Here is a 26,777-nt window from a genome sequence, read left to right on the forward strand (position 1 = left end):
CTATTCTTGTAAGGAGATAGATGTACTTCCATTCCCATAGAAACATATCACAGATAGTAGTACCAACAGATGTAACAGATCATCATATGCCATCACTGAACGGTTGATAAAATCATTCTTATGGGAATAAAGAAGAATCCAAAGTCTGCATAATGGTATCAAGTTGTATCTTCATATCCCCACTACATGCCTTCTGAAATATTTTATATCAAATAGAATGGAATACCTCTTCTAGGATGGTCTGTACAAATGCCCCTAGAATAGTGCTATGTCCTCCTCCTCCAAATAAAGGAAAGAAAAATAGACTGCCAGAATGGCAGCTGTGGAGGTGTTCTTCTCTGCACCACTTTCTCTTTTAAATGAAAATAAAATGCCACTTTATTGAAAAAAGGAAAAGGAAATGACCACTGCCACCATGGCTTCCACTCAGAAAGACATCTCCCACCCCAGAACTTTGTGCAAATATTTCCTCTCAAAAGTCAGTTTGATGAAACGGGCCAATTCTGGATACAAATTCCAGATGCAAATTTGAACTGAAAGTTCTCAGATGAAATCATTTGGCTAAGCACTAATAAAGAGATAATTATAAAACACTTTGAACATAATAAAACACAATGGCAATTATGGTTATCTAGTGTAGTCAAATTCATTCCATTAATGTTAAGTCATAGTTTTCCTAAAAACAGCTCCTTTTTCTGCATGTTATTTGTTTTCTTTGGTCAATTACATTTGCGTTAGAATATTTTACTACCTGAGCTGTTTTAAGGGGGTGACATCTACTGTGTGCTATATTAAACTTTCTGCATGAACGAGGGTTAATGAAAAATAACACTTATCAGTATAACAAGCACACAGCAGAAACGGGTTACAGTACTATTGCTTTATATCAATGCACACATTCAGTTTGATTGACACATATTTTGTCCACCAGGAAGTGAGGGGAAAGTGCCATTAGCTTCATTATTGTGTGCCAATATGGTCCCTATTATTTTATGGAAGAATATTCAGATTATTTTGATGCATAAAATTGAATACCAATAGGTTATAATATTGGTGAAACTAAACTAAGTAGCAAATTTTGTTTAATTACACAAAATGATGACTGACATGCCCTGCAGTATAAATTAGGAGCATAGGAAGCTGCCATATACTGAGTCAGACCATTGATCTATCTAGCTCATTATTGTCTTCACAGACTGGCAGTGGTTTCTCCCAGGCAGTAATCTCTCTCAGTCCAATCTTGGAGAAACCAGGGAGGGAGCTTGAAAACTTCTGCTCTTCCCAGAGTGGCTCCATCCCCTGAGGAGAATATCTTACAGTGATCACACTTCTAGTCTCCCTTTCATATGCAACCAGGGCAGACCCTGCTTAGCTAAGGGGACAAGTCATGCTTGCTACCACACGACCAGCTCTCCTCTCTTGGGAAGTTCTGAGTGCCCACTGTGGGTGTCTAACACACACACACACACACACACACACACACACACACACACACCCCAGAGCTGTTCTGCTACTACTTCAATTGTGCAATCACATGTTGTGAAACAACTTGTATTATTCCCAATGCAAATTGTGTTACAACATGTGATCATGCAATTGTAAGTAGTAACAGAACAGCCTGGTTGCACAGCAATGTGGGCATGTGTGTTAGATGCCTGCAGCAGATTGGGCAGATCAGAAGTTCCTTTGTTATACTGCAGGACATGTCAACCAGTAAATTTAAATTTTAGATATAATGTAATATTTATTTACATCTTTAAAACACTGAGACCAATAGAAATATAGCTAAATGGAAGTACAAAGTTACACTTAAACCGATTCCAATTCAAATACCTAGGAACTGTATATAACTGTTGTATCAATTAAGGGCATTGTGCTGGATTAACATTGATTAATTCTGATTTTAAATATACAGGAGGCCCTTGATTATCACAGGTTCAGCATTTGCAGTTCCACTCAATTGCAGGCCACCTGCCTGCATACCAATTTAGTTATTGTGGGTTGTCTAACCCTCATAATAACTACATTTTCCAAGACACCTGCATGGCCTCTTTAAGCCTCCCTAGACACCAGCTAGGAAGTGGGGAGAGCAGCTATTTAAACTTTAAATCTCCCTGTCCTCCAGATGATGGGTTTAATGTTTAAATGGTTACTCTCCTGCCCCTGAAATTAGTGTGCAGGGAGGCTTTAAGAGATGGCACAAGTGCCTGGGACACTCTTTAAGTGACCCAGCCACTCATGCTGCCTGTGTGTAGGGCTGTGCACAAAACCAGTTTGCCCAGTTTGGTTCGAACCCTAACCAGCTTTGAACTGGAGTGGTGGGGTTCAGTTTTGATTTTGCTTGAACCCCCCTTTGGTTTGGTTTGATCTGAATTCGAAACCAGTTCAGACCAGTTTGGGAAAGTTTGCCATAGACTATAATGGGGATTCAAAATGGCCCATTATAGCCTATGTAGAGCACCTAGGGGCACAAAAGTGGGGTATGTGATAGGGACTCATGCGTGCCTACCACCCACCAAAACCCAAGGCAATCGGACACTTCTCTGATTATTGGTGAATTTTTGAAGATATGTTTTTTATTTCCCATAGGGAATAATGGGGATTTGTGGCAGCACCACCCCAACCCTTTTGGGGGGTGGGGGCATGTCAGGGCCAGCCTCAACTCCCCGAAGCCACCCCCAAGTTAGGATTTATTATTTATTTATGAATTTTTAAAGAATTAGTTTTAGGATCCATAGGAAACAATTGCTGAGCCTTTTTCATTCAGAAGAACACACTGTGGGTGCCTACCAGCTGGGTGCCTACCACCTACCCAACTTTTGTGTCCCTAGCATGCCACCCACCCACACAGTGACACAACTAAGAAGCCAGACAACTGGGAACCAAAAAACAACCACAGAAAAAACTGGAAAGCCAAGGGGATGAAACCTAACACCACAACAGCACAGACTAAGCTACACAACAACAGCCACAAACCAACAAGATCTAACTAGATGGCACAAGGCAGTAAAACCAACCTGGCACGCAAACTGCAAAAAATGTAGGGGCAAGGCAAAAACAACACACCAACACACTGCTGCTGAAGGAGAGAACTTAAAGTAATACACACCTGGTTCTTCTCCAGCTCTTCTCTTCGTGTGTGCAATGCATGCCTTTTGCCTGTGGGGAAAGAAAGTAATGCCTAAGACTGTGTCTGGTCCACCACATCTTTGCGCTAGGCCACACAGGGCCCCAGGCACGTGGAGGCACCAGTGCAGCGGCATGCATGCATGCTTGCGTTTGGTGTGTGCATGTGTGTGCTGCTAGCTAGAAGAGGGGAAGAGGGGGAGGGGGCTCTGAAAAAAATAAAGGGAGAGGAAGGTCCAGCTCAGAGTGGGTCAGAGGCCACACACACATTACATGCTTTGGCGAGAGACCACTTTCTCCTTATGGTGCCGGACCAGTGCATGCGTGTCGTGTGTGTGTGCGTGCATGTCAGCAGAACCAAACCAGAGGGAAGAGAGAGGGTAGACTCAGAAAAAAAATTAAAGGGATAGGAGAGTCCGGTTCAGAGGCAAGTCAGTGGAGGCCACACATGACACAGTGTGGCGGGAGACCACATACTCATCATGGCTGGTGTATGCGTGTTTGGTGTGTGTGCGTGTCAGTAGAACCAAAAAAGAGGGAAGAGAGGAGAGAGGGGTGGCATTGGTATATAAATATGTTAAATAAATAGATAAATACAGTACATGACAGCATATAATATATACGAATCCAGCTATACAGCAGCTATACTGTAATATTTATAACTATCTACACTGACCAGACCGAAAACACTAAAGATAAGGAAAAAACCTACTGACAGCATCCACACAAACACAACAGAAGAAGCCTCCATGCACGCACACACTCTCTCACACACATGCACATACAACTTTCTAACTAGACAAGGACACAATACAAACACTGAAATATTTACAGACATAGTTCTGGGCACAGTCCCCCCTAGCAGCAGAACAACCCATTTGAAAACCGAGATGTTTATATAAATAGAGAATCAAGCTTTTCAAAGATTCATCATTTGAAGTTTTTTTGGAATTTATATATTAACAACACTTGTAGACTGCTGCTGGTGCCTAGTAATAGTTTATGTGTGTGTGCCCATGGCCACCCGAATGCTGTGGTCAGGTGGAACCAGGGGCTTGTGTTCAGCATTGCGTTACGCCAGTGGCAAGTCACAGCACTAGTGGTGGGCACGCTGCGACTTGGATGGCACGGCTGTCACTCACGATAGCAGAAGGTGGAAGGGGAGGGGAGGAATGAGCAAAGGCTGCTGCCAGGCAGGTGACCAACACTATGGCTCAACCATGGGCCAATCACTCGCTCAGCTCAACCTCCAGCTTGGGGTAGCCCAGCAGGAGGAGGTTTACCTTGAGGAAAACCAACTGCTTGACCACACCAGGGTCCAACTGGGACTGAGTGGGTGTTACCACATCGCCAGCATGTGAAAACAACCGCTCGCTCTGGACGCTGGTTGGAGGGCAGGAAAGGAGGCACACAGCAACCACTGCCAGGTCCAGCTTGCCCAGAACTGTGCACAGTCTATCTCTGGGTCTTCCTCCAGGCAAGGCGCCAAGGCACACCTGCTGAAACCACTGGGATGATTCAGCGGGCTGATCCACCCCCCTTTACCCTGCATGGAAGAAGAAGGGCCCGGCTTCACTGGCAGAGAAGGAGCAGGCCTCTCCACGACCTCAGCCACATGACCACAGCCACACGACCACAGCAGACCCTTCCTCCTTGGAGTCAGACTGGGAGGACCCAGCACTGGACTCTGACACGACTTGAGCATGCTCAGGGGGAGCCCCACTGAGTGGCAAAAGAAGTTTGAGAGGGGCCACAAGAGGGAGAGATAATCAGGCTGCACTGCCAGCCGTCACATCCTCCCTGCACTCTGCCTCCTCCACCCCTTCCACGGAAGGAGCCATAGCAGGAAAAAAACCCATACCACCAACCAACAGCCCGACTGATGGTGCACCACCTGGTGATGGACCCGCCACAGGTCTAGGGACTGGTTCGATGCTGGCAGCAGGTTGCAGGTAATTGAGCTTCCACGCAAAGTAAACACCTCACTTGGGGCAAAGAATTCACCGATGGGGAGGACTGGGGTCCCGGTCTCATCATGGTGTCTTCTGTGACCCCCAGCCTGAGCCCAGCCCCAGCCTCTCCCACCTCTGCCTAGCAACCAACCATTAAAAAAAGGGGGGGGGACCTGAAGCAAAAGTTCTTTAAAAATTTATTTATTTATTTATTTTTTAACTTTTTAACCCTATTTAACTAAAACCCATTTAAACACAAAAACCTACCCACCCACTGCACCCACAGCCATGCAATAAATAATGCAATGAAAACAAAGCAATCAACAATAACCTAAACGATGGGCAGGGGGCGGGGGAAGGAGCATGTTAAAAAAAAACCTGCAAAAAGAGAGAGACAACAACCTGCAAGAAAACACACAAAATATCCCTTCCCACATCCAAATGCAAAATAAGGAGGCCCTATTTAAAACCCACTAGGGGGGAAAGGAGACAACAAAAAGTCAGAAAACTCACTCCTCTTCTTTCAGCATCTTCTGCCCCACAAACTGGTCAAAGGAAGCAAGGATAAAAAAGAGACCAGTGGTAGCAGAGGCTGGGACACAGAATAGGGTGGCACAGGCGGGGGCAAGGGGGAGGGCAGAATGAGATGCTTTCCAGCGACTCACCCGCCTAAACAAACAACATAAGAGCTGGGAAACAAATTAAAAGGCTGGCTGGTATAAGGCTGTTTGGGAATGGGGCGGGAAGGAAAGGGGTTGCTGGTGTCAGGCAGCCACCAAAACAGGGGGAAGGGAGAGAGAGAAAGAGAGAGGGGGGGGGAGAGAGAGAGCGTGCCAGGGATGAATATAAGCACAGGAGAACAAACAAACCACACACTGGGAGGTTTAAAGGGACTGGAATAGAGAGGGAATAAAGAGAGAGAGCAACGGAGGGATGCAGTTCAATGCAGGTGTGGTGGAGGGGGGAGGGATGGGCCAGGCAGACCCCAGGTAGACCCCGGCCAAACAAACTTAGGAGGAAGGACCGGTCTGGGATGCAAGGGGAAGATAAAGTTTAAAAGGGTTTGGGATGGGCCAGGCTCCAGCCACGTAGGCCCTGGCCAAACAAACTTGGGATACAAGGGAGAAATAAACACAAAAACGCTAAAAATCTAAGCAAGACGAACAAAAGAAGGGAGACAGCGAGAGTGAGGGAGGGATGGAGGGATGCACAGGAATGCAAGTGGGGTGGGGGTTGGGGTTGAGATGGGCCAGGCACCAGGTAGGCCCTGGCCAAACAAAGGTGAGAGAGAGAGAGAGAGAGAGAGAGAGAGAGAGAGAGAGAGAGAGAGAGAGAGAGAGAAACAGACTGGGAAAAGGTTTAAAAAGGAGAGGACAGGACAGCAGGCAGAGAGAGAAGGCAAGAGAACACAGGGAATGGGATCAAAAAGCACAGCTTTGCAAGGCAGCAGATGTACCAGCCGCTAGAGTAGCACAGGCCAGCTACAGCCAAGCAGCAACTGCAAAACAGAGAATTTTCCAGGTCAGAGGCTTGCCTTCAAATATGATTTGAAACTCCCTCCTTTGGGAGCCCCACCTTTGCACTCCCCCCGGCCAATACGGAGCCAGCTTTCAAATACTGGCATAGTGCACAGCCTACCACAGGGCCAGACTCATCAGGCCAATCACAGCATCCATAGCTCGGACAATAAAAACAAGCATAAGAAGACACACAAAATGGAGGAAGGAAAACACAGAGACAGACCTAAAATGGAGCCTAATGTCTTTGAACCAGTTCAAGCACGTTTAAAGAGGCTCGAGCTGAACCAGGGCTCGATCAGTTCAAACTCAGACCATCATTGTAAAACCAGTGCCCGGTTTGGTCCGAGTTTGAGCCGTCAAACTGAACTGGTTCGAACTCGAACCCATTTGCACATCCCTACCTGTGTGTGCAATAGGGCTGTGCAATATCAGGTCTGGAATTCTGGAGATGGCCCAATATGAGCAATTCCAGAAGGAATTGGAGATAATCCAGATTCAAAAAGGGAAGTCTATTTAGATCGGGAATTATCCAACATTATAGGGGGGAATTTTAGAGTCTGATCCCCCCCCACCATGGCTGGGGGCCTCTTCTGTTATCTATCTGCCCACTTAGCTGCCCATACATTTATTTTTTTTAATAATAATAATAATAATAATAATAATAATAATAATAATAAAAAATAGAGCTAGCCAGTTTTACTTAAAATCTAAAAAACAAGGCAATAGATTTTTGGATGTTAGATCACTTCCCCTGATATTCTCAGCTGTTATTTCACTTTTCTTGAATAATTCCTTCCTTGTGATTACAATTTCTGGGTTACTTAAATGTTAAAAAAATAATAGATGGTTGGATTCACTTGCATTTTAATACACAGAGTCTGGCCATCTTGAGCTACTTGTGTGGCAACTTTCAGAGCTCCCTTTCTAACCATTTCCCCCCAGTGATTTTTTTAAAAAAACTTCCCCCATATACTTCTATGGGGATTTTTGCCAATACAAAATAGGATCCCAAACGTGATACCAGAATTCTGAAGGGTCCAAAGGACCCAGAAGCAGTATCTTTGGTTCTGGATCGGAATGGATTTGGAATTTGCGATCATGCAGAGCCCTAATGAGGAACCTAACCCCCTTTTGGGGGTTAACACTCCTATATCATGGATTCACCATTAGCGAGACTTTCCCCAAATGTAACCCCCAAGATATTGGCAGGGTTCCTGAATCATAGAGCTTGCATTTAACTTGAAGAACAAGAAAAAAGCTTGTACTTTTTAAACAAGAAAATATGCCTACCTATCATTACTTCAGTATCATTGCTGCTGTTTATAACATCACTTGATTCCTGCCTGATGGTTCAATGAAGCTGCTTTACACTGAAAGTCACTGGCCTGTGTAGCTACCTATTTTCTACACTGACTGGAAGATACCTTCCAGGGTTTCAGAAAGGTGGTCTCTCCCAGCCCTATCTCTCCAGACAGGGCAGGGGTCTCTTTCCAAAAGGATTTCCCACATACCATGTATGTGCTCTATCACTAAGCAACAGCTCCATCCTCAAACCATAACATGGTGCATCATGTGATAAAATGCCAAGATATAGATGATGGCTGCAGAATTCTCATAATCACTTGTCACACACACAAGGAGGCTATTCTCACGATGAGCCAAAATCGGGCTAAGGGAGACAAGCTTGATTTTGACAGAATGTGAGAACCACCGGGCTCACAGGCGAGCCCAGTTCCTCCAAAGCGGGTAACCCACTAACTTACCCCTCCCCTTAGACGAGGTTAGCACAGCGATCACTCCACTAACCCCATCTTTTTGATCGTGTATTGCCGCGGCACAGCTCTGCGCCGCAGCAACACATGAGGAGACCCCAGCCGGGAGAATGAAACAAGCCTCCCCACCCTGGGGGTCTCTCCAGGATACCCCGCACACTTGCGTGGGGCATCCTGGAACTTCCAAGGGCCGCACGGCCCCTGATCTCTGTAGCTCCCACCGGCTCCATGATGGAGCCTGCAGTTGTGTGGGTGGCCGATCCGGCCGCCCAGGGCTGCAGCCTGGATTGTCTGTGGGGAGAGTGGGCCAAGCCAGCTGTCTCCGCTGACCTCATTTCGGCAAGTCTCACTGATCATGAGACTCGCCTCAACATCAATTGTAAATTTATGGTCTCCATAATGTTATTGAGAAAGTGGCTGACATCTTCATTAATAGTATAGACTTCTAGCCAAAAAATTACATGTGTAATGCTGGTGCCCCCAATTTTGAAGCCCATATGGAGGGGATTTTTGCCGATCCCCATCACCCTGGAAGACAGTGGCAGCAATGGTCAGGTAGGAGACGAGATTACTAGATGAGCTAGATGCTTCCACAAATGCTGCTGTGGAAATGGTGTGTGATCCTGAGAAAGGAGCAAATGCTACAATATAACAGTTTTGTGCTCATGTTCTATTAAACACGACTTAGATGAATTCAGTTGCTATGAATTACAAAATTACCAGGAAGTAGACCTCGGAGAGCTGTTAACAGTAGCAGAATATTTCAATGTATGAGCGTTTTTCATTTATTGGACTGATAAATTGGGTATCGCAATGGTGTAGTACAGATGTAATTAATTTACAAATATCTCAACATCAGTAAACTTCGTTGGGACACTTAAAGCTTTAGGGAATACATCTATTATAAGAGCACCTAAAATTATTTCTGTATCCACACACATAATTTTTCTATCTAGGTTTTAGGAGTGAAATTTTTTTTTAAAAGATCATTGGCATAGGAATGTTTCAGGTTAGAGATAATGAAATTCTGTTGTGTGGGTGTGTGTTTCATTATCTATTAATTGGGATATGCTTATACCTATGATCTTTATTATAATATTTTTATTATGTTTCATAATGTTTCGTTATATATAGTGTCCCATACTCAGCATGGAATTAATTGTGATAGAATATATTTCTATCTGTGAAAAACAAGTCAAGAAAGTTCAACATTATGATATAATCAATAGTGTCAAAAACATTGACATGATGTAGTGAAGTAGATTAAAGAGAACAACAAAGTTGAAGGTGCACCCAGGACTTGACAGTTTATAACTTTTGGACAGGCAATCTCCGTTGTGTTTAGAAATCTTGAACCTGTCAGGATTGTAAAAAAAAAAAAGAAGCAGCAGCAAGTACTTAGAATGAAATAGTGTGAATGCCAAAAATAGATTGCAATCTCAGACTGGTGGGAAAAATGACTGGATTAGCAGAATCATTTTTGATTGGTTGGTTGCTGCATATTATGGAAAGACAGCAAGGAACACTGATTTCATTAAAGTCTTGTGTGGTCCTTGATGAAAAATACATCTTGCCAGCCGGCCCGGGCCCGCCCGTTTTCTTCCCCGCCCGCCTGCCACAGCCGTTTCCTTCTCCTGCCCGCCTGCCACCACCACCACCATTTTCTCCCACCACTGCCATCCTGTTTCTCACGTTGCCCACAAGCCTGTCCACTGGTGCTGCCACTTTCCTCTCCCCCTGCTGGCAGCTCGCTTGTGAAATCTTGCGAGAGCTGCCACACATGGGATTAGTGACAGCTATGCCTTAGATAAAGATAGATAGATAGATAGATAGATAGATAGATAGATAGATAGATAGATAGATGATAATATTTTATTTTGTTTTCTGTTCACGTAGGTCTCTCAGGGTGCATCCATGTTGGATGGTATCCCTGAGTCTGAAGCATGCTTAGTCTTAATTTAACAAATGACTCTGCCTTTTCACCACTAGTTGGCAGCAAATTATTTATTTATTATTTCTCTGTGTAAACTGCCCTGAGCCATTTTTTGGAAGGGCGGAATAGACATTGAATGAATGAATGACCATGAACACAGCATGTCTTACACTCCTCCTCTAATTTATAGTCTACCGCATGTTAGGGATGTGCATAAACCATGGTTCAAACACAGTTTGGAAGCTTTAAGAAAGAGGAGAGCAGGTCCTCTCCGCCACCCCTGCAGCTTCCTGCTGGGGCAGTGCACATCCCAAGAAGTCCATGTGGTACCAGCATGCACAGGTCATCCACGCATGCACAGATGCCATTTGCGTGGAAAGTAACACCATGCTGATCACGTAAATGGTGCTTGCACATGTGTGGATACCATGTGTGTGTTGGCACCATGCGGAGCTTCTTGGAATGCATGCCACCCCAGCAGGAAGCTTCATGGGGCGGCAGAGAGCAGGTCCCAAACTGTGCTCCAGAACTGTGCTTAAATTGCAGTTTGAACTGCAGTTCATGCAAATCCCTACCACATGTATACAGTCAAAAAGGAAGGGGGAAAGAGAAAAGAAAAGAAAGCAGAAAACAAAACCCAAGGTTATACTGTATTGCTTACAAGAACTGAAAGATACAATGGCCTTTTCCCACAAAATCTCCACATGGCTATAAATACAGCCTCTTTAAAGCTTGGTCTTTCAGTGGAACTGCCATTGTTACTGGGTAACTAGTCACTGAGCAGTGTTACTGAGGGTGTCTCAGATTTAAGTCGGTGGTATCATCAGGTTCAGGTTGTAGCACTTTCAGGCTCTCTTATGGCAAATGGGCATTGCAGTGGCTCCATGCTGATTGCTACCACATTTACTTCAAATGAATCTGGAGAAATCCCTTTAAACATTTGAAAATGAGGGTGGTGAATATGCCTTTCATCTGGTAACTCTGCCGGCCATGAAAATGCTGTTGTCTTTGCTTTGATACAACCTGACAGACAGTGAGGACCATAGCCAAAACTGAGTGTGTATAACTACTGTAAGTTGTCCACATAGCAAACTTTTTGTTGCTTGTATAGATTTAAAATCTGTGTTTGATTCAATTTCCAGACACTTATTATGGTCCAAACTTGAAAAAACTACAATAGACAAGAGACTGTTATTCGTGATGATGCAGCTCTATTCTACATCTTCATTACAGGTTAGGTATGCCATGAATGGTGCTCTAACTGATTTAATTCCTTCTACTCGTGGGGTCAGACAGGGTTGTGTCTTGGCCCCTACATTGTTTAATCTTTTTATTAATGATTTGGCCCAATGTCTGGACAAGGTGGATTCACATGCACCGAAGCTGTCTGATAAATGAGTGCCGGTGCTGTTATACGCGGCTGATGTGGCTGTATTATCTCAGACTAGACTGAGTTTGCAATGATTGCTGTACGCTTTTGCCTGCTACTGCAAGGATAACAAGTTAGTTATCAATTATAAAAAATCAAAGGTCCTGGTTTTTTCTAAATCCAGGAAACTATACAAATGGGTAGTACACCAGAACTGTATTGAGCAGGTTTACAAATATAAATATTTGGGCATTTCCCCCCAATATAATCTTAACTGGAATACCCATAGGCTGTCCTCTATCCATATAGCCCGCAAAACACTTATTGCCTTTTTGCGCTTCTACTATTCTAAAGGAGGCCAGTATATATGGCACTCTAGGTATTTCGGGCTAAGATTATGGCTCAATTACTTTTTGGAGCCTCATTATGGATACGGGGGAACAATTGAATTGGAGAGAGTACAGTCTATATTCCTAAGAGCAATCTTTACAGTGCCTAGGTGTGTGCCATATTCTGTTCTCTGCCTGGAATCTGGGTCTTTTACTATAGTCTGTAAAGCTTGGGAATCTACTTTTGCTAGATGGATTAAACTCTGTTTAGAGATTTGGGAATTTTCTTTTTTCCATTACTTATGGTTGGACTCTTATCCAAACCCCTGGCTATCTTATGTAAACAACAAAATAATGCAACTAGGACTCTCTCCTTCTGAACTACTTACTCTGGAGAATAATAAGGTGAAGGAAACACTATTTCTACAGCTGCATGACGTTGAAGGTCAGGAACTTATGTCTTCGACTAACAGGACCTGCTCTCCCCTACATTTTGGGATTCCCCCCGCCCATGGGAGATAGAGGAGCAAATTATCTAACAATGCTTCACTTCTCCAAGTTTTGGGTTGTGTTTGCTCAGGCTCGCTTAAATGTGCTGCCCTCCTCTCTTTTGGAAAGGAGGTTCGCTAAGAATTCTTCAGCTACGGTTTTCTGCCCTTGTGGCTCTGGCCTCCTGGAAACTGTTACCCCATGTTTTGTTATATTGCTCTTTGTATCAATATGTTAGAGAATAACTTATCTTCCCTGTTAGTTAGATTTCCTGGAAGGTGTGAGCTTTCTTATACGCAATATTGCCTTGCAGACACAAGCTGTGAGGTCACAAAAGTGGTGGACAAATTTTTTTATATTGCTATGAGATTAAGGTCTCAATTTTAGGAGATGTTTTATTGTTTTAAAGTAATCTATTCTGGATGCTTGTATACTGTTTTATTGTGTGTAATTATTAGTCACTACTTGTGTATATTAGTTATATTTGTTATTCTGATTTTTGTCTCTTGGTTAGCCAATGGCTGTAATAAAAACTGATTGAAGTTGTCCACACCAAATATCTTAGATGCTGATTTTGAACCATAGCAGAATATTTGTGCTGTATGTTTCTCCCACACCCTAGCAATCTCATCAGGGGTAAAGAATACAGGTGTGTTTTTAATTTGTAGTTCATTAACCATTGTGCTGCTGATTAGGGATGTGCATGGAACCGTGCCTCTGCGGTTTGAAGGCGGTGGGGTTGCCTCTTTAAGGGTGGGGGAGGGTGCACTCACCCCTCCCGCCGCTTCCCCCCTGTTGGTGCTCATTACTTTCCAAAACCTTTGGGGCGGCAATATACCTCCCTGACACCCCTTCCCCGTCCTAGGGCTAGAAGTAGCTGGAAGTACTGAGCATGCGTGCACCCATCATATGTGCCTGCGTGGGCGCAAGAGCACCTGGTACTTCCGGCCACTTCCGGCTGAGGATGGGGAAGGGGCGGCAGGGAGGTATGATGCCACCCCGAAGGTTTTGGAAAGTAACAAGTGCCAGCGGGCAAAAAGCAGCGGGAGGGGTGAGTGCACCCTCCCCACCCTTAAAGTGCTACTCGCAGGGCACTCAAACTTTGAGTCGGTCCCAGGGTTCGAATCTGTTCGGAGGCTTGTAAAAGGGCCTCCAAAAAGGTTTGTGCACATCCCTACTGCTGACTTTCCTGTTGTGTTCTGTGCCATGACACAGTATTAGAAAATGAATCTGGCCAACTTTACTCTCTAAACTGCCTTATTTTTCAGTCCCCTTTTCAAAGTCTGTACAGCTCTTTTTGCTAGACCATTTGAAACTGGATGCGGTGATGGTGCAATTCATGTATACTTGATATTGTTTTTTTCTGTGTATTATTGGAAACTTACACAGTTACAATTACAATAGAACTTCTTTACTCCAAACACCATTGCTAGCCCTCTGTGTTCCAGTTGTGAAAAGGTTGTCCCTCCCCCATATTTTTGTTCCTTATGGCTATTATAATGAATAAGGGACATTACTGATTTCAGCAATTCAGTTGCTGTTACAAAGCAGTTTCCTTTTCTTGACCCAGCTGGCATCTTTGCCTTCTTAAGATACATTCCTGCAGCTGACAGCTTTGTTAGTAATTGATCTAGATGTTTCATATGTGCTAACACAGTTTCTCCTGTAATCAGAATGTCATCAAGGTGCACAGGCAAGTGTCATATCTTGGAATACATTATTGATAGTTCTTTGAAAAATCCCATACAGTCACGGAAACACCTAAGAAGTTCCTTAGAAGTATTGTCACATTAACTTTAGCTCTATTCTTATGGTAAGGAATTTGGAAATATGCTATGTTAAACTCAATTTTTGTGAATCTTTTTTATCTGACAAGTGTATATAGCATATAGTCTGTCATTCCTGAGTACTGGATATGTACTATCTTGGTTATATGGTTCACTGTGACTTTGTGGTTTCCCATATTTTTATGTTGCCATCTGGCTTCGCCACAGGGACTATGGGATAAACCCAGTCAAACAAATGGACAGGTTCAATAGGATCTTGAGCCAGTAAATTCTCAATCCATTTTGTGACACAAAAAGGCTATTCTCACAATAACAATGATGAATACAGCCTGCGTTAGTCTGCTTGTGTGAAGCGCCAGGATCGGGGCTGATCCTGGCACTGCACCTTGCCTAACCCTACTTTTGACTGTGGCCTTTATCCAGGGTTAAGGTTGCGAGCATGCCCTTAACCCTGGTGCTGGGGTCATCTGTATGCTCGTGCTGCACGAAGCCCAAGCATACACAGGGTCAAACGCCTAGAGAGCCTGACTCCCGGAGAGATCCCCCAATGCACTGTGTTCATCACGCAGTGCATTGTGGGATTCCTGGAGGCTGGGAGAAGGGGTCTTGGTCTCCAACAATCTGCGCTGCGTGCAGCAGAGTGGATTGTGTGAGCACGGATTGGGTGGTGTGTGCATGAGGAGCTATGGAGATCATCTGGGGAGAAGGTAGGTGGAACCCTGCCTCCCCACACCACCCAAAGATGGTTGTGCCTCAATGTGTGAGGTTCTGTCCAGGGCGCAAAGTGAAGTAGTCTGGCATCTAGATTTAGTTATTCAGATCCTTCCAAATCCTGCCACTTATTCCATTTAGGATACCAAGGCCCTCTCTGAATAGCCCCAAGTGATTTTCAAGGACTGCTGAATGAACTGACACAACTGGTATTTGGCCAGCACTGTTATCCAGTCCCATCCCACAAGATGAGGGCCATTTCCTTTGTTACTACGAACAGCAAGCATTATGTCTGTCTGCATGCTTCGCTCTTCAGTTGATCACAGGGATATGTTGCCCAATATATGTACTTATTACACTTTCACTGCTCCAAACTAGTTATTTGGGTACAACCAGTAATGAGAAATTTCACTGATTACAGAGAATCCCCTGTATCCACTTCCATAACTATGTTTTCCCCATTAATGGTAACTTCAATCTGCAATGGCTATTTTTTTTTATAACCATTGTAAACATAGTGTACACTTCATTTCTGCTTTCAGAGTCCTCTCCTGCTACTGGAACCTGGTAGAGCTCTTTCTTCTGGTCTTCCTCCTACTTTTTTGTACCCTGTTGTGTGCCAATTTTTGGTTAAAGACAGCATTCAATATTGGGGGGGGAGGTGAGGTGGGCATGCGAAAACATCGAGGGGCGATTCTCACAATAGCTGAGAGCAGGTTGGTGCATGGGTGGAGGGAGCATTGCAACTACATTTCAATCCAGAGAAAAGTGTATGATTTACTCATTGAGCCCTTTCTCATGGCTAGTGAGAAAGGGCTACCTTGTCTATGGGGAGGAAGTCCAGAAAAGCTTACCTGCCCACAGATGATCCTCCAGGAGCACCAGCTACTGCCGGAGGCTCTGGGGGTTGAGGTGACAGGACGTATTGTCCTGCCCCCTGAAATACCACAATGCACTGCATGAGTGAGTATGTGGTGCATTATGGGGATCCCCTCCCCGGGCTCCCAGCAGTCTGGCAGCCATGGCTTCAAGCAGCCACGACTGACAGATAAGTGTTTTAGAGTGAGGTTTCACAGGCAGGTATGCTGCTGTGGTTACACTGGGATTGGGTGTGATCCTGGCAGTTCACACATGTGTGCAAAACCGGGCTGGGCTCCCTCAGTCTGGTTTTGCACACACGTGTGAATAGCCTCACTGAGTTGTGAGTCACAGGCCCCATCCTTTGCTGGCTGTTATTCAGTGAGCCAACTTGGTCGCTACCTAATTATACATTTAAGAAATAACATTGTCAAAATTAATGGGTGAACTAGCTGCACACACTTCCTTCCTAGTGCCCGCCAAAGAGGGAACATAACAGTGTCTATTTCATTCCTCCAGTCAGACCTTCAAAATTTGAGTGGCCTTACTTCTAACCATTTGTAAAACAATGAAAATCCCTTCTCAGAAAGATGTATTTTTAAAAAGTTATCTTTCATTGATTTTCACTCTTATTGTAATTTCTTACGTACAAAGCACAACATATGTTCTTTGCATTCTATAATCCCACCCCCATCTTTTCCTTAAATATATTCAGAGCATATAAAACAAGTGAGTAACAATCCAAGTCACAGTCAGCACAAATAGCCCAAGTAAATCATATTCTTTCAACAGCAAAATTTTGAGCTGCTTCACACAAACAGTGTGAAGCACCGAAAGGAGATCTGCAGGGAGAGCGGGTTTGAACAGCTCTCCTCACAGACAATCACTTACCCTTCACTGGGCTGGTGAATCACGTGCCCAGATGAGTGGTGGCTCTCCCGTGGGCCGCCCATGCCTCGCTGTGGCTCACCTGGAAACTTCAAGGGTCAGGTGCAGGGAAGTGCCGCTGTGCTGCACCCTGCCCCACAGAGCCCCAGTAATGCACCGTGTGAGTGCACGCTGCATTTCTGGGATTCCCCCCCTGTTGTGAACAGGTTGGTGGGATTGGGACCAGCCTTGCAGGCCCAAAAAGCAAAGCTTAGGCCTGTGTCTGGAATTGCTGGTTTGCAAGAAATTGAAGTGTGAACTTTGGTTCTGCTGAGCCAAGTAACTGAATGGAATTGTTTATTCTGTAGTCAAGGTTTGACTAGAGGAGGAGATTCAACCCTTCCTTGCCTTGAAGCTGTTTATGCATTGTGTTATGCTATGTTAATCATGGGAACTAACTAGCTTGAAACTTGCTAAGAGTAATCATATCTACAAGGTCTTAGGAAACTGCACTTGATAGCAGTACCTACGTATTTTAGGGGTACATATTATTCACACAATAACTGCTGAACCTCTTTGCATGCTATTTCTTAATAACACTTTCCTTGGGACTGGAAGGCACCAACTAAGTTTTGAGAAGTGACCACAGGCCGGTCAAGTTGGGCATAAACAGGAATGTTTCTATCTGGATTGGTAAACAATGTCAGACCCGGACCCCACCGTGACCGATATGGTAGAAGAGAGTCAAGGAGGGAGACCGAGATGCTTACCTTAGGATGGAGACATAGAGGAATTTGATGAGGCTGTCTTTTGATTTCAGATATGACAACAGGCTTGGGGAGAGGTTATAAAAGGGACATACCCCTCCCACACAAGAGGGCAAGGAGGAGGGAAACATACTCAGACCCCAGTAAGTAGTAGTATGTGAGCCCTATCTATGGAAACACATGAGCTTGCCCCTTGGATTGATATGTGAACCTTTAGTCTGTTATGTAGATCTGTTGGCACGGCTGACCCGACAGGATATATGATCCCTCCAGCTCTATTTCTGTGAGTCAAGATCGAAATTCTGTAGATAAGAGTAGCAGCTTAGCTGCATGGACGAAAGCGAAGAATGACTGTCAAAGATAAAGTAGTATAAGCAAAATAAAGTCCCTTGAAACTAAACTAGGTACCCCACTCTAACGTATCTGAGCAATAACTGAAACAAAGGAGCAAGGACAGGCTGAAACAAGAAAGGGCGAACCATTCCAAGTATGAGGAACACTGTCTGCAGAAGGGAACATTGCTGACAGTACCGTCTCAGGAACAGCGTCTGCTTGATATAGGGCTTGAGATAACCGGCAGCCAATCAGGCTTTCCTGACTCAGCATTTCTATTTCCTCTCCTGTGAGATCTTGCGCCTGTGTGTCTCCCACTGAGCCTTTCTCTTGAGATGTCTTCTTAACACAGTTGAAATTCCAGCTTCCTCCTGATCAGTCTCCTCAGCCCTCATCTCTGCCAGCAGTTCAGATTCCCCTGTCTGCTGCCGCCTCACCTCAATTCTAGAGTCTGTTCTCACAGCCAGGTCCTCCTGCTGTGCTTCTGAGCTTGCTCTTCCAACCAAGTCCTCCTGCTCCTCCTCTGACTCAGAGGTCTGGGCCATGACAATTCCTCATAGACTGCCATAGCATTCAGCTCCCTATGCTGCCTGGACAGCCCACAGCTCCGCGCTTCTTGAAGGCCTCCTGAGGACTACAACCGACGGACCAGTAATTACTCATCTACAAGAAATGCCTTCAGATCAGCCCTTCTCCAGAACTAACTTACCTCTCTAATCCTGTCTTCACTCTTTTTCAACTGTGGAATCCTTTCCTTCTCTGCTGGCCTATCTGCATACACGTCTTGGCTTGTCATCACTTCCTTCCACCTCTGTCTCCACCCCTCCGTCTTTCCCTCCCTCTGTTTTTGGCTCATTAACAATATGTCAGTAATGAGCTCTCAGTCTCTCCCTCCCCTCTCTCAGCCTTTCAGCTCACAGAATATGCATCGCTTCCTCTGCCTCCACTTATGCTAGCTATGAAATGTTTTCATTTTTGTGCTGAGAACAGAGAGATAAGGTGAACCATTGCCTAGGAAACAGAATTTTGCTAGCAGCTTAAGTAAGATAATGAACATGGTTTTCACTGCTAGTCAGAGAGAGAAAATGCTTTCTAGCTGCTAATTCATTTCTAGTGAAGGAGAGTAATTTTTAACTGATGCTGGGAACACTATACTACATTGGGGAAGAAAAACAAGTGATTGATTTTCTCGCGTGCTTGCTCTTATGTAACCATTCGTCTTTGAATAAATTTTATAAAATTACAATTGTGTGTGGTGTGTCTTTGCCCCCCCTTCTTCTGACTGCTCCATGACCTCAGAAACCGAACCAGGAAGAGCCTCTGCTGCCTACAGTTGGGAAAGGCTGTGTGCTCTATTTCTCTCCTGAAGGGTGGGTGCTGGAGGGTGCTGCAGCCTGCTCACAACCCCCCCCCCCCAGTTTGTCCACCATGGCTGCACACTCTGGAAAATGGGGTTAACAGAGCACTCACTCCATTAACCTCATTTAAGGGGGTGGCTACATAGGTGGGCTTGCCGCTGTGGAGCCACTGGGCTCGCCCTTGAGCCCAGTGGTTCTCACAAGCAAGCAAAACCAGGCTGGACTCCCTTAGCCCGGTTTTGCTTGCTCATGAGAATAGCTTCCATTTTTGAAATCCATCTTTCCATATAAATATGGGATGATAGAAGAGTAGATGATAAAAGTGTGCTAGTTCTTTGAGACTGCAAAGCCCATTGATGCTGCTAGCCAACATCAAGAGCCTCTGTGGCCCTGGAGGATCGCATCTGCTCTATAGGACACTTTTCTCATTGGGAATAATGGGAGATGTGTCCACAGTTGCAAGCACTGTCAGCAAGCTTTTCAGTTTCATGGAAACAGTGAATGAGCTCCAGATCAGCCAGTATCTTTAAAGAATTTTCCACAAATCTTGGTAACCTATTCCAAAATAGTGATCCCTCACTATGACCCCTCTTCTACATGAGAACCAAACCACTCTTTGAAAAAGATACTTGGAGCTCCAATCATGAAATTCCCATATCATTTCTAATTTGGCCGTCAGAATGATACTCTACATGACCAATTAATCACAACACAGGAAAGAGAGATGCAAATGGTGCAGTGAAGCTATACAATGTAGGGGTATCACGATTTCTGTAACTCTCACTGAGTGCTGTAAAATAAAGTAAGCAAGGTGTGGTGTGGGACATGGCTATGAGAGGAAGAAACTTACCAAGAGAATGAGGAAGCACACCTCTCTCCTCTCTTCCATGAAAGCAGATGGCTGCACTTTAATTGCTGGGTTTCCCCTCATACTATCTGATACTTTGTGGCCTGATCTGCATTGACTGAATCCAGCAGGGATGTAGTTTATCCTTGTGCACAGAACATACAAAGCCACATTATACTCCTTCCAAACTCTCCATTTCTAATGGTGCTGACTTACATGTAGTGTTTTCCCATACAAGACTTTTCTTGAACAAAATAAAATAAGAACTAGCTGACCCCGCACAGAGCATCTGTGCAGTTGTGTACTGAGCCTGTGACATCCGCCCGCAGCTTGCTCGCTCTCCCCCCGCAGCTCACTCGCTCTCCCCCGCAGCTCGCTCGTCCGCCCTCCCCCTGCAGCTCGCTCACTCTCCCCCCGCAGCTCACTCACTCGCTCTCCCCCCGCAGCTCACTCGTCCGCCCTCCCCCACAGCTCGCTCGCCCTCCCCCGCAGCTCGCTCGCTCTCCCCCCGCAGCTCGCTCGCTCTCCCCCCGCAGCTCGCTCGCTCTCCCCCCGCAGCTCGCTCGTTCTCCCCCGCAGCCTGCTTGCTCAGTCTTCCCCCGCAGCCCGCTTGCTCGCTCCCCCCCGCAGCCCACTTGCTCGCTCTCCCCCGCAGCTCGCTCACTCTCCCCCCGCAGCTTGATCACTCTCCCCCCCGCAGCTCACTCACTCGCTCCCACCCCCCGCAGCTCTCCCCATTGGGCGGGCCAGGGCCAGGCCATCCCACCACCGCCTCCCACCTTCTCCTCCCAGCTGGTAGGGATTTGCCCGCCGTCTGCCCACCTCCTCACCACCGCCATCATTTCTCCCCACCACCGCCTCCTCTTCCTGGCCGGCGGGGTTTCGCCCACCATCCACCCACCTCCTTTGGCCGGAGGGGCTTCGCCTGCCAGCCCTCCACCTCTGCATCCTAACCGCAGCCATTATTTCTCTCTGCTTCAATGCTGGAACTCCTGCACACTCTAGAGCATCTGCGCGTTAGTACTTGATTGCTCCCCTCACCTCAGAGATCTTCCCACCCTCATCTGGTCTGCACTCCTGCTCCTCCTCCATCCCATTGCTTCCATCCTCCTCACCCTTCTTGGTCAGGGCTGCAGGATCGATGCTGCCTATTGGCCAAACTGCAGCCCCCTATTCCCAGGGACCTCCCCACCCTCACCTGATCCCCGCTCCTGCTCCTTCCTTCAGGAGCAGCAGCAGTGGTTGACCGGGTAGTTCCTCGCTGCTGCCACCACCATGGCCGCTCATTCCCCTCAAGCTGCTGACAGGCTCAGGCCCGTCCCTTGCCCTTCCTTCTGTCTCTCTCTCTCGCTCTCTCTCTCTCTCTCTCTCTCTCTCTCATCCACTCGCTCTTCTCCACTCTTTCTTCCCCCTCCCTTCATGTTTTTTCTTCCTCCCTCCCTGAGTTAACAGATTTTGTTCATTTACACAACAGCATCCTCCTTCTCCTGAAGGGGCTCTTTCCTCCCTCACGACCTGTCTTTTTCCAGACTTCTGCCTGCTATCCTTTTATATCCAGAACATCTTCTGACCAGTAACAGCTGCATTCCAACTGACCTTAACCATCACAGGCCCCTCCTCCTTATCTGCATAGGGGATCCCCACTGCCCAATCACCATGGTGCTTCTGCTCTCACAGGCTCCTTCTCCCTATCTGCATATGGAATCCCCACTGCCCAATCAGGTGCTTCTGCTTGCAAACTCTGCATATGGAATCCCCACTGCCCAATCAGGTGCTTCTGCTTGCAAACTCAGCCAATCGCCTCCATCCCACCATGTCGCCACGCATGGCCCGTCTTGCTCCTTCTCCCTATCTGCATATGGAATCCCCACTGCCCAATCAGGTGCTTCTGCTTGCAAACTCTGCATATGGAATCCCCACTGCCCAATCGCTTCCTTCCTACCATGTCGTCATGCATGGCCCGTCTTGGAGAAATAATTATAGATATTGCCAAAGAGATTACAGGGTGGAGGAGGGAAGAGGATTTTTAATCCTATCTGGTGGGGCTTCCTTTAAAAATAGCTATTTCAATGGAATTCCAGGATGTGGTGATGATACTGTGGAATAATAAATGGTTATTCGTGCCTGGTTTGCCAGCTGGGGCTAATGCTGGTAGAGAGGCAGAGCTTTAGCATTCATTGTATTTTATCAGTTTTAATTTCTGTATGATAGGTGTTCCATGAGTTTTAAATTATGGTTAAGTTAAAAAAAATTAAGCTAGTTTTAATTATTGTTAACTGAGTCTTCAAATGGAGTAAGCTAGAAATATAAAACCAAATAAAAATATGGGCAGCATCCTTTGAAAAGAAGCTGTTTCTTATTAGCAACTTTTCTTGTATTTTCCCCAATTCCACTAATCAGCCTGGTTTCTTTCTCACACACTTAGGTGATAATATTTTGTTAACAACATATGTTTATATTTACGACATATTGCTGTAACATACTATCATGTCTGGGACAAAAAAATTCATCTTTCTTGAACAGCAACCACAGACTTTTTTTAATCCTTATCAATGGATTTTTTTTTGGGGGGAAACCCTCCAGCAACAATGCCTTTATAGTAAAAAGCAGGTGCTCTCTATTTTAGATTACAAACCTTAATTTATTTGTTCCAGCTTTGTACCTCGAGATTCGAGCCATCGACAGAGGAACTGATAATGTGTCCAGCCAGCGTTTCTCATACTTTGGTTCATTAGCTATGGGTGAAGAAGGTGATGATGGTGCCTGTACAGAATAAATGAGAATTAATAAGCCCAGTCTATTGTATCACACAGTGAAGAAAGCATTAATATGTATCTGTGGCTGTACTCTCTCTATAAAACTAATAGAATAGAGTAATATCATTGTTTGAGACATTCAGAGTGAAAGGAGAACATAAACATCTGTAGTCTGAGCTCATTTCCTTCTATGTATGCAATGGTAAAAGTGGTTTTCTTTCAGTTACATGTAGGGATGTACAGAACTGGTTTGATCACAGTCCACCATGAACCAGGCTGGTTTGTGTACCCCCGGTTTAGTCCGAATTCAAACCACAGTAACTGGTCTGTGCACACCCCAGTTAAAAGCACAAGCCTCACATCTAATTGAGAACAGAAATAATGCTAATTCATATGCAGCATATTCCCCAAAAGTCTTATTTATTCCATTAACACAAGGCAACATCACCAACTGCAGAATACTGTATTTTTGTTTTGTTTTCAGTATCTGAAAGCTGAAAGGAAAATGTGCATACCATTATCATGATATAAAGAACCATCAATTCAGGGTTCTCCACATGCATATCATCATATTAGCAACAAAATATTCAGTTTTTCTGTTTAATGTTGCTTATGAAATGCTTATGAAAACTCGGCAAAGATAAGCACAGTACTTTCTAGATACAGTACAAAACCTGTATGAATTGAGATTCAGATTATTTAGGACCAAACTAGACACAATACAAAATATGTCATTAAGGGCTTTTACACTATTTATTTACACTATTTTTGTTTATTGTTACATTTAGAAACCATTCTTGTTCCAAAGTGGTGGTTTATGTTTATCCTCACAATAACTCTGTGAGGTGGGTTAGTCTGTGAGATGTAGCAACTACATTGGGCTCCAATCCAGATTGAGAACATGGTGTGGAAGAAGGGAGTGTTTACTTTCACGCCATTTTCATTTCTAAAATTATCCCCTAGAGCAGCTATTTAATTCTAAAAAGTGCTGTTTAAGGAAATGGAACTTTGAAGGTTAAATAGGTCTAGAGCATGATTTGGGGGGGGGGGGGAATGGCATAGAGCTAAAAACATACTCTACTACTACTACTACTACTACTATTTATATACCACTTTTCAATGAAAAGTTCTCAGAGCAGTTTACATAAAGAATAAGAAAGTACTCCATGCCATGATCCTAATCTTTGCCCTGGGTTGCTGCTATTTTAATGTAAAAATGTTTGCTAAATGATCATGTGGTTAAAGTCAGGTCTGGTTTGATCCTTACTACTGCTTAGTACAAAATTATTTCCATATTCTTAGAAACATGAAAACCATCAGACTTAAACACCGCTGATAATGGCATTCCATTGTTAGGGCTAGTTTTGATCCCTATGAGACGAATAGGCTTAGCTCTATCCACTTGGAAAGATCATTGAAGGCAAAAGCCTGCTATCTTCATGTTTCTCTGAAACATTTTTCAGCCTTTTTCATTCAGTGGCTCTAGCTGCTTAAATACCACCCTCACAGGTAATGAATGTGTTCATAGCATCTTTAGCTTTATGGCTCAGGGCAATTAAAAAAACGATAGTGCTGCTGATGCAGCCCCATGTTGCCAACTACTGAAAAAGTTTGCCAACTAATAAGCAAGCAAATAAATTGTTTCTTAAGAAATACATTCTCACTAGCCACTGAAGAAACACTAGCTGTGTAGCAAACATAAGAACAAGTCAGCATCCTATAACAAACAATTTAGATCAGGAATATATTTCATGTTGTAGCTTGCTCAGTCCCAAAGAGGGAGGAAAGTAACATCATTAAATATATCAAGAGAGGGACCATTTATTGCTGTGTTCATTCATCAGCTGTGTTCCATAGCCACCCTGATAATTATGAAAAGATTTGCAATTAATGCTGAAAAATATGATTAAAGAAATGTGGATTTACATCTAAGGAGCTAAAGCAGACATGATAATTTTACATGAAAGTCTCTGGCAGTGCACTGTTCTGTATTTTGCTAGAGGAGATAAGCTGAAACATCTTGAGCCCTTTCTCATGATCTGAGGAAGGGCTCCAAAGGAGCGAGGGGAGGAAGCTCGAAATGCTTACCTCCCCTGCAGACGATCCTCTCTCCCTTGCTGGGTGATTGGATCGCTCACCCAGACAATGGGGCTATTCTCACGATTAACAAAAATCGGGCTAGGAGAGCCTAGCCCAATTTTTGTTAATCATCAGAACCACCGGGCTTGGCTGCGAGCCCAGTGGTTCTAGAGCAGGTAACCCGCTCTGGAACCCCTGGTAAAAAGCAGGTTTGCGGAGCGAGTGCTCCGCAAACCAGCTTTTTACAATCGGGAGTAGCCGCAGCACGCCATTGTGCCACACCTACTCATGAGTAGACCCCTGGCCGGGAGGCAAAGAGCCACCTCCCTGCTCGGGGGTCTCCCCAGTATGCCCTGCGCGCTTGCGCAGGGCATACTGGGGCTTGTGGGGGCCGCGCGGCTTGTGGAGGCTTGTGGGGGCCGCGCAGCCCCCGAGCTCCCCAGCCCCCGTTGGCTCCGTCTTGGAGCCGGCAATCGTGTGGGCAGCCGATCTGGCCGCCCAGGGCTCCCTCCCTGCTCACCTGAAGAAACCGGGTCTCACGGATCGTGAGACACAGTGGCTGGCTCCTGCTGGCAGCAGGGAGTTTCTGGGGCTGGGAGGCCCCTGGAACTTCGACAATGCACTGCATGGTGCCTTATGTGGAGTCTCCCACTGGCCGGGAGAGTACTTGTGTGTAGGTGTGTGCAGAGCCATGCGTCAAGATCAATTAGCCCGGTTTGGGTTAATCTGGGCTAAGCGGCGGGCTCCCTGAATGGGTTTGTCACTGAGGCTCACAGCGGTTTACACGTGCAAGCAAAACCCGGCTGGGCTTCCTTAGCCCAGTTTTGCCTGCACATGTGAATAGCCTCCTTGCTTGTGCCTAAAAATATTCAAGATCTAATGAACTGCACTGAGTTGAATGGTGAAGGCAAATGTACAATGTAAAAACCTCAAGACATTTTGATTTAAATTAATCTAATCTGGTCCCTAATATAATTTATAATCTCATTCTATTTATTTGTTAGTCTTGGTGTGTGTTAAATTAACCCACTTGCTAAAAGCAAGCATTAATAGAAATTTTTTAAAAAGTAAACATTCAGAGCTACCAACGTTCCCAAATCAATGACAAGACACTTCTCTCCTTCATTCTTAAATTCTATCCCCTCCTAACTGGCAAAGAAACACCTTTAAAGTGGTGGCTCTCTTGTATTTAGCAGGGGGAGAGGAACTCTTCCTATCTAGCCCCAGCACAATATCCCTCCAGTGGATGTTGCTAGTGACTTATGTGTGTTTGAGGAGAGGAGAGCTGGCCTTGTGGTAGCAAGCATGACTTGTCCCCATAGCTAAGCAGGGTCTGCCCTGGTTGCATCTGCATGGGAGACTAGAAGTGTGAGCACTGTAAAATATTCCCCTCAGGGGATGAAGCCGCTCTGGGAAGAGCAGAAGGTTTCAAGTTTCCTCCCTGGCTTCACCAAGATAGGGCTGAGAGACATTCCTGCCTGCAACCTTGGCGAAGCCGCTGCCAGTCTGTGAAGACAATACTGAGCTAGATAGACCAATGGTCTGACTCAGGATATGGCAGCTTCCTATGTTCCTATGCTTTGGGTTATGAGCTGTTTTGGGACAAGGATCATTTTCTCATTCTTTTGGTATGTACACTGCTTTGTGAATGTTGTTGAAAAGCAATATGTGTTCTTAATAATAATGGCTGACAGCCAGGTTCCTGGGTAGTCTTATTGAAATTTAGCCCTTTAGAGTAACTCCTGAGTAGTACTATTCAGTCAATAGTCTGGATGTCAGCCAATAATATTTGCCTCCCTGTCTCTTCATCGTCCTATATTACAGTCATAGACCAGCATAACAATACATATTAAAGAATATGAGTAAATAAACGTGGAAATAGAAGGTGGTTACATATATGATGATGCATATTAACACTAAAAGA

The 26,777-nt window shown here is 45.0% G+C and overlaps 1 protein-coding gene across 8 annotated transcripts in view; it reads right to left on the minus strand.

The window, feature by feature from the left end:
- SNTG2 (syntrophin gamma 2) overlaps window positions 1-26,777 on the minus strand; it is a 489,442-nt gene that overhangs the window by 153,087 nt on the left and 309,578 nt on the right. For all 8 annotated transcript variants that reach the window (XM_053286035.1, XM_053286038.1, XM_053286042.1 and 5 more), the window contains one exon: window positions 22,654-22,781. In XM_053286035.1, the coding sequence (XP_053142010.1) occupies window positions 22,654-22,781 (128 nt within the window). The remainder of the gene's footprint in view (window positions 1-22,653; window positions 22,782-26,777) is intronic.

This window comes from Hemicordylus capensis, chromosome 1 (assembly GCF_027244095.1).
Source record: "Hemicordylus capensis ecotype Gifberg chromosome 1, rHemCap1.1.pri, whole genome shotgun sequence".
Classification (NCBI taxonomy): Eukaryota; Metazoa; Chordata; class Lepidosauria; order Squamata; family Cordylidae; genus Hemicordylus; species Hemicordylus capensis.